Raw genomic sequence first — 12420 nt, 5'->3', positions numbered from 1 at the left:
AGACAATGGAAAATGTTTTATACATTTCTGATAATACGAGTACCACCAAAAAGGGGTATTATGTTCGGTGAGGGAAAAACTACCTGTAGTTTTCCTGAATCTGAGAAATAAAATGAGGTGTGTGATGATGTGTGGGTTTCCCCCCGATAACAATTGATAATTTCTTAAAAAGTATTGGCTGTATACCCTTTCCCGCCAGAGGTTAGGGTGCGTTGGGAAACACCCCCTAGGGGGGATAAGGCGCTCACACGCTTGTAAGAACAAGGGCTCTACCCTCTCATGAGATGGCCGCCCTTAAGGATCCTGCTGATAGAAAGCAGGAGGGTATCCAAAAATGTATTCACACACATACTGGTGTTATATGCGACCAGCAATCGCCTCAGCCTGGAGGTGCAGTGCTGGGTTGGCATGGTCGGATTCCCTGACTGGAAATATTGATATCCTAGATAAGGATAGTATATTATTGCCTATAGAGCATTTAAAAGATGCATTTCTATATATGCATGATGCACAGCAGAATATTTGCCGACTGGCATCAAGTATAAGTGCGTTGTCCAATTCTACCAGTAAAATGGTCAGGTGATGCGGATTCCAAACGGCATTTGGAAGTATTGCCTTTGAAAGGGGACATTTGGGTTCGGTCTTTTAGACCTGGTGGCCACGGCAACAACTGGGAAATCCACGTTTGTACCCCAGGTCGCCTCTCAAAATAAGACGCCATATTATCAGGCGCAGTCCTTTGTTGGCAAGCGGACAAAAGGTTCCTCTTTTCTGCTCGTGACAGAGGGAGAGGAAAATGGCTGAAGAGATTACCCAGTTCCCAGGAACAGAAATCCTTTCCCGCCTCTGCAAAGCCCTCAGTATGACGCTAGGGCCTTACAAGCTCAGGCACGGTGGGGGCCCGTTCTCAATGAATTTCAGTGCGCAGTGGGCTCACTCGCAAGTAGACCCCTGGATCCTTCAGGTAATATCTCAAGGGTACATATTGAAATTCGAGACGTCTCCCCCTCGCCGTTTCCAAAAGTCGGCTTTACCGACGTCTCCCTCTGACAGGGAGGCAGTTTTGGAAGCCATTCACAAGCTGTATTCCCAGCAGGTGATAATCAAGGTACCCCTCCTGCAACAGGGAACGGGGTATTATTCCACACTATTGTGGTACCGAAGCCAGACTGCTCGGTGAGACCGATTCTAAATCTAAAATCTTTGAACACATACATACAGAGGTTCAAATTCAAGATTGAGTCACTCAGAGCAGTGATTGCGAACCTGGAAGAAGGGGACTACATGATGTCTCGGGACATCAAGGATGCTTACCTTCATGTCAAAATTTACCCTTCTCACCAAGGGTACCTCAGGTTATGGTACAGAACTGTCACTATCAGTTCAGACACTGCCGTAGGGATGGTCCACGGCACCCCGGGTCTTTACCAAGGTAATGGCCGAAATGATATCCCTTCGAAGGAAGGGAATTTTAGTTATCCCTTACTTGGACGATTCCCTGATAAGGGTAAGATCCAGGGAACAGTTGGAAGTCGGTGTAGCACTATCTCAGGTAGTGTTGCGGCTGCACGATTGGATTCTCAATATTCCAAAATCGCAGCTGGTTCCGACGACTTGTCTTCTGTTTCCTAGGGATGTTCCTGGACACAGTCCAGAAAAAAGGTGTTACTCCCGGAAGAGAAAGCCAGGGAGTTATCCGAGCTAGTCAGGAACCTCCTAAAACCGAACCAAGTCTCAGTGCATCAATGCACAAGGGTTCTGGGTAAAAATGGTGGCTTCCTACGAAGCAATCCCATTCGTTAGATACCACGCAAGAACTTTCCAGTGGAACCTACTGGACAAATGGTCCGGGTCGCATTTTCAGATGCATCAGCGGATAACCCTGTCACCAAGGACAAGGGTATCCATCATGTGGTGGTTGCAGAGTGCTCATCTTCTAGAGGGCCGCAGATTCGGCATTCAGGACTGGGTCCTGGTGACCACGGATGCCAGCCTGCGAGGCTGGGGAGCAGTCACACAGGGAAGGAATATCCAGGGCTTAGGGTCAAGCCTGGATACATCACTTCACATAAATATCCTGAAGCTAAGGGCCATTTACAATGCTCTAAGCTTAGAAAGACCTCTGCTTCAAGGTCAGCCGGTGTTGATCCAGTCGGACAACATCATGGCAGTCACCCACGTAAACAGACAGGGTGGCACAAGAAGCAGGAGGGCAATGGCAGAAGCTGCAGGGATTCTTCGCTGGGCGGAAAATCATGTGATAGCACTGTCAACAGTATTCATTCCGGGAGTGGACAACTGGGAAGCAGACTTCCTCAGCACGACCTCCACCCGGGAGAGTGGGGACCTCACCCAGAAGTCGTCCACATGATTAAAAAACTCGACAGGTATTGCGCCAGGTCAAGAGACCCTCAGGCAATAGTTGTAGACGCTCTGGTAACACCGTGGGTGTACCAGTCAGTGTATGTGTTCCCTCCTCTGCCTCTCATACCCAAGGTACTGAGATTGATAAGATGGAGAGGAGAAAGCACTATATTCGTGGCTCCGGATTGGCCAAGAAGGACTTGGTAACCGGAACTTCAAGAGATGCTCACGGAGGATCCGTGGCCTCTACCTCTAAGAAGGGACCTGCTCCAGCAAGGACCCTGTCTGTTCCAAGACTTACCGCGGCTGCGTTTGACGGCATGGCGGTTGAACGCCGGATCCTGAAGGAAAAAAGGCATTCCGGATGAAGTCATCCCTATCCTGATCAAAGCCAGGAAGGATGTAACCGCAAAAACATTATCACCGCAATTGGCGAAAATATGTTGCGTGGTGCGAGGCCAGTAAGGCCCGACGGAGGAAATTCAACTGGGTCGATTCCTACATTTCCTGCAAACAGGAGTGTCTATGGGCCTGAAATTGGGGTCCATTAAGGTTCAAATTTCGGCCCTGTCAATTTTCTTCCAAAAAGAACTAGCTTCAGTCCCTGAAGTTCAGACGTTTGTAAAAGGGGTACTGCATATACAGCCTCCTTTTGTGCCTCCAGTGGCACTTTGGGATCTCAATGTAGTTTTGGGTTCCAAAAGTCACATTGGTTTGAACCACTTAAATCTGTGGAGTTAAAATATCTCACATGGAAAGTGGTCATGCTGTTGGCCCTGGACTGGGCCAGGCGCGTGTCAGAATTGGCGGCTTTATCCTGAAAAAGCCCTTATCTGATGTTCCATTCGGACAGGGCGGAATTGAGGACTCGTCCTCAGTTTCTCCCCAAGGTGGTTTCAGCGTCTCACCTGAACCAACCTATTGGTGGTGCCTGCGGCTACTAGGGACTTGGAGGCCTCCAAGTTGCTAGACGTTGTCAGTGCCCTGAAAATATGTTTCCAGGACGGCTGGAGTCAGGAAATCTGACTCGCTGTTTATCCTGTGTGCACCCAACAAGCTGGGTGCTCCTGCTTCTAAGCAGACTATTGCTCGTTGGATTTGTAGTACAATTCAGCTTGCACATTCTGTGGCAGGCCTGCCACAGCCAAAAATCTGTAAATGCCCACTCCACAAGGAAGGTGGGCTCATCTTGGGCGGCTGCCCGAGGGGTCTCGGCTTTACAACTTTGCCGAGCAGCTACTTGGTCAGGAGCAAATACGTTTGTAAAATTCTACAAAATTGATATCCTGGCTGAGGAGGACCTGGAGTTCTCTCATTTGGTGCTGCAGAGTCATCCGCACTCTCCCGCCCGTTTGGGAGCTTTGGTATAATCCCCATGGTCCTTACGGAGTCCCCAGCATCCACTTAGGACGTTAGAGAAAATAAGAATTTACTTACCGATAATTCTATTTCTCATAGTCCGTAGTGGATGCTGGGCGCCCATCCCAAGTGCGGATTGTCTGCAATACTTGTACATAGTTATTGTTACAAAAATCGGGTTATTATTGTTGTGAGCCATCTTTCAGAGGCTCCTCTGTTATCATGCTGTTAACTGGGTTCAGATCACAGGTTATACGGTGTGATTGGTGTGGCTGGTATGAGTCTTACCCGGGATTCAAAATCCTTCCTTATTGTGTACGCTCGTCCGGGCACAGTATCCTAACTGAGGCTTGGAGGAGGGTCATAGGGGGAGGAGCCAGTGCACACCAGTTAGTCCTAAAGCTTTCTTTAGATGTGCCCAGTCTCCTGCGGAGCCGCTATTCCCCATGGTCCTTACGGAGTCCCCAGCATCCACTACGGACTATGAGAAATAGAATTATCGGTAAGTAAATTCTTATTTTTTTTAAAGCATTCTTACTCTGCAGCTTTTTCTTTTCCACACCTGCCTTAAATCTTTGCAGAGTACTGCATGTATTTCTATATTAAGCTTTTTCTTTCTTTCTGTTTGCTGTCGCATCTTATTGTGCAGCATCCTTATAATATGGAAAAGTGCATCTTTCCACTAAAACAGATATTCCTAGAAATTGTTAGATTTTTGTGAAAAATGTACCTAGAATAAAATAATTGGCAAAATAGTCACCGAACATTAACTGATAGTATACCTGCACTGCTGCTTTACTCCAGCTTCCATCATTTTCTAATATACAGTACCCCTGACGCACATACAATGGGGTAGATGTATTAAGCCTGGAGAAGTGATAAAGCAGTGATAAGTGCAAGGTGATAACGCATCAGCCAATCAGCTCTTAGCTGTAAATTTACATATTGGAGCTGATTGGCTGGTGCGTTATCACCTTGCACTTATCACTGCTTTATCACTTCTCCAGGCTTAATACATCTACCCCAATGTGTGGTGTACATTTCCTTTTTCAGATTTTGCTTTTACAGTGGTGCATTTATTAAGTTCCGTCACTTGTGGTGTTTAAAAAGTTTGTGCATTAATACAGTTCTCCAGTAGGACTATTTATTGAGTTGGTTATTTACACTGCTCAAAAAAATAAGGGAACACTAAAATAACACATCCTAGATCTGAATGAATGAAATATTCTTATTAAATACTTTGTTCTTTACATAGTTGAATGTGCTGACAACAAAATCACACACAAATTATCAATGGAAATCAAATTTATTAACCCATGGAGGTCTGGATTTGGAGTCACACTCAAAATGAAAGTGGAAAAACACACTACAGGCTGATCCAACTTTGATGTAATGTCCTTAAAACAAGTCAAAATGAGGCTCAGTAGTGTGTGTGGCCTCCACGTGCCTGTATGACCTCCCTACAAACCCACACAAGTGGCTCAGGTAGTGCAGCTCATCCAGGATGGCACATCAATGCGAACTGTGGCAAGAAGGTTTGCTGTGTCTGTCAGCGTAGTGTCCAGAGTATAGAGGCGCTACCAGGAGATTGGCCAGTACATCAGGAGACGGGGAGGAGGCCGTAGGAGGGCAACAACCCAGCAGCAGGACTGCTACCTCCGCCTTTGTGCAAGGAGGAACAGGAGGAGCACTGCCAGAGCCCTGCAAAATGACCTCCAGCAAGCCACAAATGTGCATGTGTCTACTCAAACGATCAGAAACAGACTCCATGAGGGTGGTATGAGGGCCCGACGCCCACAGGTGGGGGTAGTGCTTACAGCCCAACATCGTGCAGGACGTTTGGCATTTGCCAGAGAACACCAAGATTGGCAAATTCGCCACTGGCGCCCTGTGCTCTTCACAGATGAAAGCAGGTTCTCACTGAGCACATGTGACAGAGTCTGGAGACGCCAAGGAGAACGTTCTGCTGCCTGCAACATCCTCCAGCATGACCGGTTTAGCAGTGGGTCAATAATGGTGTGGGGTGGCATTTCTTTGGGGGGCCGCACAGCCCTCCATGTGCTCGCCAGAGGTAGCCTGACTGCCATTAGGTACCGAGATGAGATCCTCAGACCCCTTGTGAGACCATATGCTGGTGCGGTTGGCCCTGGGTTCCTCCTAATGCAAGACAATGCTAGACCTCATGTGGCTGGAATGTGTCAGCAGTTCCTGCAAGACAAAGGCATTGATGCTATGGACTGGCCCGCCCGTTCCCCAGACCTGAATCCAATTGAGCACATCTGGGACATCATGTCTCGCTCCATCCACCAATGCCACGTTGCACCACAGACTGTCCAGGAGTTGGCGGATGCTTTAGTCCAGGTCTGGGAGGAGATCCCTCAGGAGACCATCCACCACCTAATTAGGAGCATGCCCAGGCGTTGTAGGGAGGTCATAGAGGCACGTGGAGGCCACACACACTACTGAGCCTCATTTTGACTTGTTTTAAGTACATTACATCAAAGTTGGATCAGCCTGTAGTGTGTTTTTCCACTTTAATTTTGAGGGTGACTCCAAATCCAGACCTCCATGGGTTAATAAATTTGATTTCCATTGATAATTTTTGTGTGATTTTGTTGTCAGCACATTCAACTATGTAAAGAACAAAGTATTTAATAAGAATATTTCATTCATTCAGATCTAGGATGTGTTATTTTAGTGTTCCCTTTATTTTTTTGAGCAGTGTATTTGTTCAGTCAAAGGCTGGTATTCACTTAGCCCCGTTTCATTTTCTCACGAATGGTTATTATCTAGCTATTCACTTAAAGCCTGTAAAAAATGTCCCGTAGTCCGCACATTCAGTCTGATATTTGTGTCTTGAAATTGGGTGGTTTGGCTTGATCTCATGGAGAACCCTTTTTGGCTGATCGCTGATGACAAAATACTCAATGATTAATCAGGAGCTGCGGCTGCCGGTCCGCGAGCTCTGATTGGCTAACGAACCGGCGCCTCAATGAGAAGATACATGCCACTGCCGGAGACCACAGTCTGACTGAGCAGCACTGAGGAACCATGCTCGCTCTGCACTCTCCTCTCCTTCCCTGACACAGCTGCGGTTTGTAAGCATGGCGGTCGGCCCGGCGGTACTACGTACCGACTGGAAATTTCTTACCGGTATGCAGTACCGCCATACTTGCAGCACTGTGTAATGATAAATGCATGTGTACTTGTGCCCCAGGTCTGTTTAGGTGTCAGCTTAAGGGTCTGTTAACAACATATTGTTGTCTAATTGGGAATATGGACTTTCCTTGACATCGAAGGTTTTAAAAGCTGCTGCTTGTTGCCTCACACATTAGGTGTGACTGTAGCATTCGTTGAATGATGGAGCACTAACCTTTTTGTTTCTTTCTTGGAATGTGCTTTGCCTAATCTTCTAGCATTTACATTTTTCAGCCAAACTGTCGTGCTGGTGATTTTGGTATGGATTTAAATAGCTCTTACATAAAAAAAAAGGGCTATACAAGATGCACACCAAATGCATATGGTAGCATTAACAATCTAGTGGGTGAAGGACAGAGCTGAGAGAGGGACATGGAGTATGAATAAGGGGTTGGAGGTTTATCAAAACTTTTTGGATAAGTGGTAGCGTTGTCCACAGCAACCAATCGGATTCTATAGTCTAGTACAGTGATCGCCAACCCGTCGCTCGCACAGGCTTGGTCAATCACTGGCAGTGGCACTCCTTCCTTCATTTTTAGTATGGTGCCGGCCATCAGCTAATCAGAGCTTGCGGGCCGGCAGCAACGGCACCTGATTGGCTGCCGGACCGCAAGCTTTTATTGGCTTACTTACCGGCGCCATATTTCAAATGCTTGCGGCTGCCGGGGACCCTCACCGCAGCCGCTCAGCGGATGTCACAGGAGAGGCGTGAGCTGTGCTATCCTCCCCTTCCGTCCCTCATACAGGAGGAGCAGCACCGGCTGTGCTAGAAGAAGCCAGCACCGGTGAGCACTGTGTGGGGGCCACTGTATCTGGCACTGGTGGGTGTGGGGGCATTACTTGTAGTTGTGAGGCCACACCCACTTTCGCAGGAACGCGCGCTCATGCGGGGGAGGGGGTAGCTCTTTCAGAGGTTTCATTTTCCGAAAGTTGCTTACACCCCAATTAAGTTTGGAGACCACTGGACTAGTACATACTATGAAATGATAGCTATAATCTGGTTACCATGGGCAATTTCTCCACTTGTCTGCTTTAGTTTTGATAGGTCTTCCACTGAGACAGTAGCAAGCGTCTAGTGGTTATTGATCTAAATGGAAGATCCAAATTATTATTTTGGTAAAATAAATGTATGTTTAAAGATAAGGTATTCTCTATTGTAGGTTTAATAGAAGAGTTGGGTATAATTAGAAATTGGGACAAATAATTGATGTGATTTAGTTTATGTAGCTTTAAATTTACTACTGCCAATTTTAGTATACATTTGAGAAGACCTTTTAAGTCTCAGGTTGTCTTGTAAGGCCCTTTTTAGTTGCTTCTCAGGCAGGATGGTCACCTAAATCTCCGATCTTGTAAAGGGTGATCGCAACCCAAGAGCCATACTGCCTAAATATATCCTGCCTTTATCTTATGGGGCTCGTGCATGTTACTCACCCTCTGCTGGCACCTGTAACTTCCTGTCTAGTATTGGATAGATATTGAAGAACAACCCCTGAAAATCTCACACCAGATTTATTTGTTGCTGTTTGCAATCGATGTATAAAGCATCATAGCTTTGTGGAAGTTTTTAAAACTTTTCTATAGCATTTATTGATGCATAATTCTGAGTAATGTGCTATACATTTTAAAATCACTATTAACAGTCAGATACTTAGGTTTCAAGCCAATTGAAAATAAAAAAACAATACATCTGAAGACTTACGCATGTCGCCTGATAATGGACTAAGTTTAAGTTGGTATTGTTTTGAGACCTGAGAGCTTTTTCTTGTTTTTACAGGGCACAAAGCTATGGATTATTATGGAGTATCTAGGTGGTGGCTCTGCCTTAGACTTGGTAAGTAACATGCAGTTTATTTGTTTGATGCCTGAAGGTTCTGCAGATATCTCTGTATAAATTTTAAAATTGGTTATTTGCACCCACCAACTGTTGCAGCTAATTACATGGGACGTTTTCCTCAAACTTATTTAATAGGCATTTCTCCAATAAAATTGAAATTACAAAAACGCAAATAATTGGTTCTCAACCTTTCAGTGGGAAACAGTGGGGCAGATGTATTCAGCCTGAAGAAGTGTTAGTGGAAGTTGGTAACGCACCAGCCAATCTGCTCCTGTCATTTTTAAAACTTGTAATGATTGGCTGGTGAGTTATCACCTTGCACTTATCACTGCTTTATCACTTCTCCAGGCTTAATGCGTCTGCCCCAGTGTTTGTACACACAGTCCTGTGGTCCCTCTTGCTATTTCACTTTATTTGCAGCTCTACCGGACTGCAAACAAAAATCCATAGGGACATAGAATTTGACAACCGATAAGAACTACTTGGCACATATACTCGGCCTCTTTTAACCATATTGTTATCTCAAACCCTTTTTGATCCATATTTCTTTGTAAGAATTTCCTTATGTTTATCCCAAGCATGTTTAAATTGCTCTGCTATATTAGTATGTACCACCTTTGATGGGAGGCTATTCCACTTATCCACTACCCTTTCTGTGAAGTAATTTTTCCTCAAATTTCCCATAAACCCACCTCTCCCCAGTCTCAGTGCATGTCGTGTTTTACTACTTTTCTGCCTTTGAAGAATGTTTCCCTCCTAAAACCCTTGATATATTTGAAAGTTTCTATAATCTACTCCCTTTCCCTTCTCTGCTCCAAACTATACATAGTAAGATCTTTTAGTTTTTCCTGGTAAGTTCTGTGATGTAGGCAATGAGTACAGCAGTACAGTACATGCAGTGTAATGCCACCCTTACTGGCTGGTGCGACTTAGTTGCGCCTAATTGAGTTGACACCTTAGCGCAGAGGTTCTCAAACTCCTCGGGGGCACACACAGTGCATGTTTTGCAGGTCTCCTCACAGAATCGCAAGTGAAATAATTAGCTCCACCTGTGGACCTTTAAAATGTGTCAGTGAGTAATTAATACACCTGTGCACCTGCTGGGTTACCTGCAAAACATGCACTGTGCGTGCCCCCGAGGACCGAGTTTGAGAACCTCTGCCTTAGCATACTGAAGCTGGTGGCATGGAAAACAAGATTACCTGCTCTGCTTTTTATAGCAGCCATGGTCAGTGTGTGTCCTGAAAGCCTTTTTGTACAAATCTATACATATAATAAAACTGTAAAGGTTGTGTCTGTACACAGCAATTTGTATTGAGCAAATATACTTCTAGGTACTCTGTATGAACTATGCAGATGAAAAATAATTTTTGTCTCATGGCATCATGCAAAAACTACTGGATGAATTTGAATGGTGTTTATTGTTTACAAAGAAATGTTGTGCTCAATGTGTACAATATAAAATATACATCACATTATTAGATGGCAATAATGTCTTTTTAAAATTGGTTCCACTGATCATACCCAACCCATATATTCACCGAAGTCCTAACGTCATGGGTATGTTGTAGTGTACTCCAGTTATATTGAGCCTCCATATCAGGCAATTATTCACATTAAATCTACATGTGACAAGAATATCAAGAATTCCCCTGAATATTAAACAATGTCTGCCCATGCATTGTGTATTCCAATGACAGTCCCTTTTTCCCCACACACACAGTCTGTAACGCATTTTTCTAGAATGTAGACTCCTGATATACACAGTGTGGTTTTATGGTCCAAGTGATTTTCCCAATCAGTGACCCAGCAGTGCCCGACTTGTCCCGTCCAGCAATGGTCACTTATGTCCAGCTGAGACTGTTCTATCCAGTTGTGTCCATAGGAATAGATCCATTCACCTCATCTACCCCCAAAAGTAACCTTGTTCAGCAGTAGATATGCAGGGAGTTGTTTGATGCTCACTCCTGCAGGAATCTTCATAATGGTGAGGACCATATGAGACATATTTACCAAAGTGAGGATTTACTGTAATAGTGGAGTTGCCCATCGCAGTCAATTAAATTATAGCTGGTTTCTAGAAGGTATAAAATAAGTAGCATCTGGTTTATGTGGGCAAAATACCTCCACTTTTTGTAAACGAGCAGTTCATTAAATTTGGTCCTAAGTTTTTTTTATTTTTTTTATTTTAACTAGAATAGTTTGTTAATGTACCTTTTTAGATGTCTGACCCAGCTAATGAAACTGTACATAACCTGTATATACGGCAATGCTGAATGTCTCTGACCCAATATATAGTTATGGCTGCTCCCGACAATGCAGATCCTGAATAGGAAATATGTATTTAGTACTACAGGTTGAGTATCCCTTATTCAAAATGCTTGGGACCAGAAGTATTTTGGATATCGGATTTTTTCCGTATTTTGGAATAATTGCATTACCATAATGAGATATCATGGCGATGGGACCCAAGTCTAAGCACAGAATGCATTTATGTTTCATATACACCTTATACACACAGCCTGAAGGTCATTTTAGCCAATATTTTTAATAACTTTGTGCATTAAACAAAGTGTGTGTACATTCACACAATTCATTTGTTTCATATACACCTTATACACACAACCTGAAGGTCTTTTAATACAATATTTTTAATAACTTTGTGTATTAAACAAAGTTTGTGTACATTGAGTTATTAGAAAACAAAGGTTTCACTATCTCACTCAAAAAATTCTGTATTTCAGAATATTTGGATATGGGATACTCAACCTGTAAATGATAGCTTATACTACTCTATCTAGGTGAGTACGACAGTCTTGTAGGAGAGGTCTTTTGCTGCAGTCATGTGCTGTTACTCCAGCCTTGTGTACCAGTGAGACTCCTACATCACTGACCTGTTGCTATCTTTCTGTCTGTATGAACAGCCAGGTGGCTAATCGTTGTTCCATCCTGATTTTATTGCACGGTTTCTTCAATCCACACACTTTGGATAGCCTCATTTTATGAATCATTGATGATGTGATACAGCAATAATGAGGGGCTGAGCAATGCCCTATGCGTCTGCGGAGAAATTATGAATATTGCCCTACAAACATCATAGAGATGAAAATGACCTTGCATGCTGCTTTGCTACTGATTATAGGAAGAATGAATGTGCATGTAAAACAAATTATTAAATGAGTGTTCCGTGGTTCCAAACATGATTCATGGTTCCTCATCTAGTAATAAAACAAGATGGACCTCATTTGGCAATGTAATGTTTTACTGCTAATTTTATTTATAACTCAAGTCTTGTTTACAACAATATTAACCCTTTTGTTGCAGAGTGGGTTTTTTTTTTTATGCGATTGTGCTAGGCATGTTACAACATTAATAGCCATACACTGGAATGCAGTACCCACACAAATTATACCTTGCTTTTTTGTTTTTTTGTTAAAAGACTATGAATTTTCTAAACGTTAAGAAAATATAATTAGTCTTTATTCTAATGTCAACTTTTAGCCAGAATCATCCAGTGTGGTTATTTCTTCATTTTAAATAAATAAAAAGTATAGTTCTTGTTTTAAGCTCCTCTTTAAGTCCTTTTTCTAGAGAATGAAAATAAATATATATATATATATATATATATATATATATATATATATATATATATTTTTTTTTTTTTC

The 12420-nt window shown here is 43.6% G+C and overlaps 1 protein-coding gene across 2 annotated transcripts in view; it reads left to right on the top strand.

Annotated features, from left to right (window-relative positions):
* STK26 (serine/threonine kinase 26) overlaps positions 1-12420 on the top strand; it is a 208185-nt gene that overhangs the window by 135481 nt on the left and 60284 nt on the right. For both annotated transcript variants that reach the window (XM_063937499.1, XM_063937500.1), the window contains exon 3: positions 8696-8752. In XM_063937499.1, the coding sequence (XP_063793569.1) occupies positions 8696-8752 (57 nt within the window). The remainder of the gene's footprint in view (positions 1-8695; positions 8753-12420) is intronic.

Source organism: Pseudophryne corroboree, chromosome 8 (assembly GCF_028390025.1).
Source record: "Pseudophryne corroboree isolate aPseCor3 chromosome 8, aPseCor3.hap2, whole genome shotgun sequence".
Classification (NCBI taxonomy): domain Eukaryota; kingdom Metazoa; phylum Chordata; class Amphibia; order Anura; family Myobatrachidae; genus Pseudophryne; species Pseudophryne corroboree.
The sequence above is the reverse complement of the archived record's forward strand: the minus strand, read 5'-3'. Positions and strand labels throughout refer to the sequence as shown.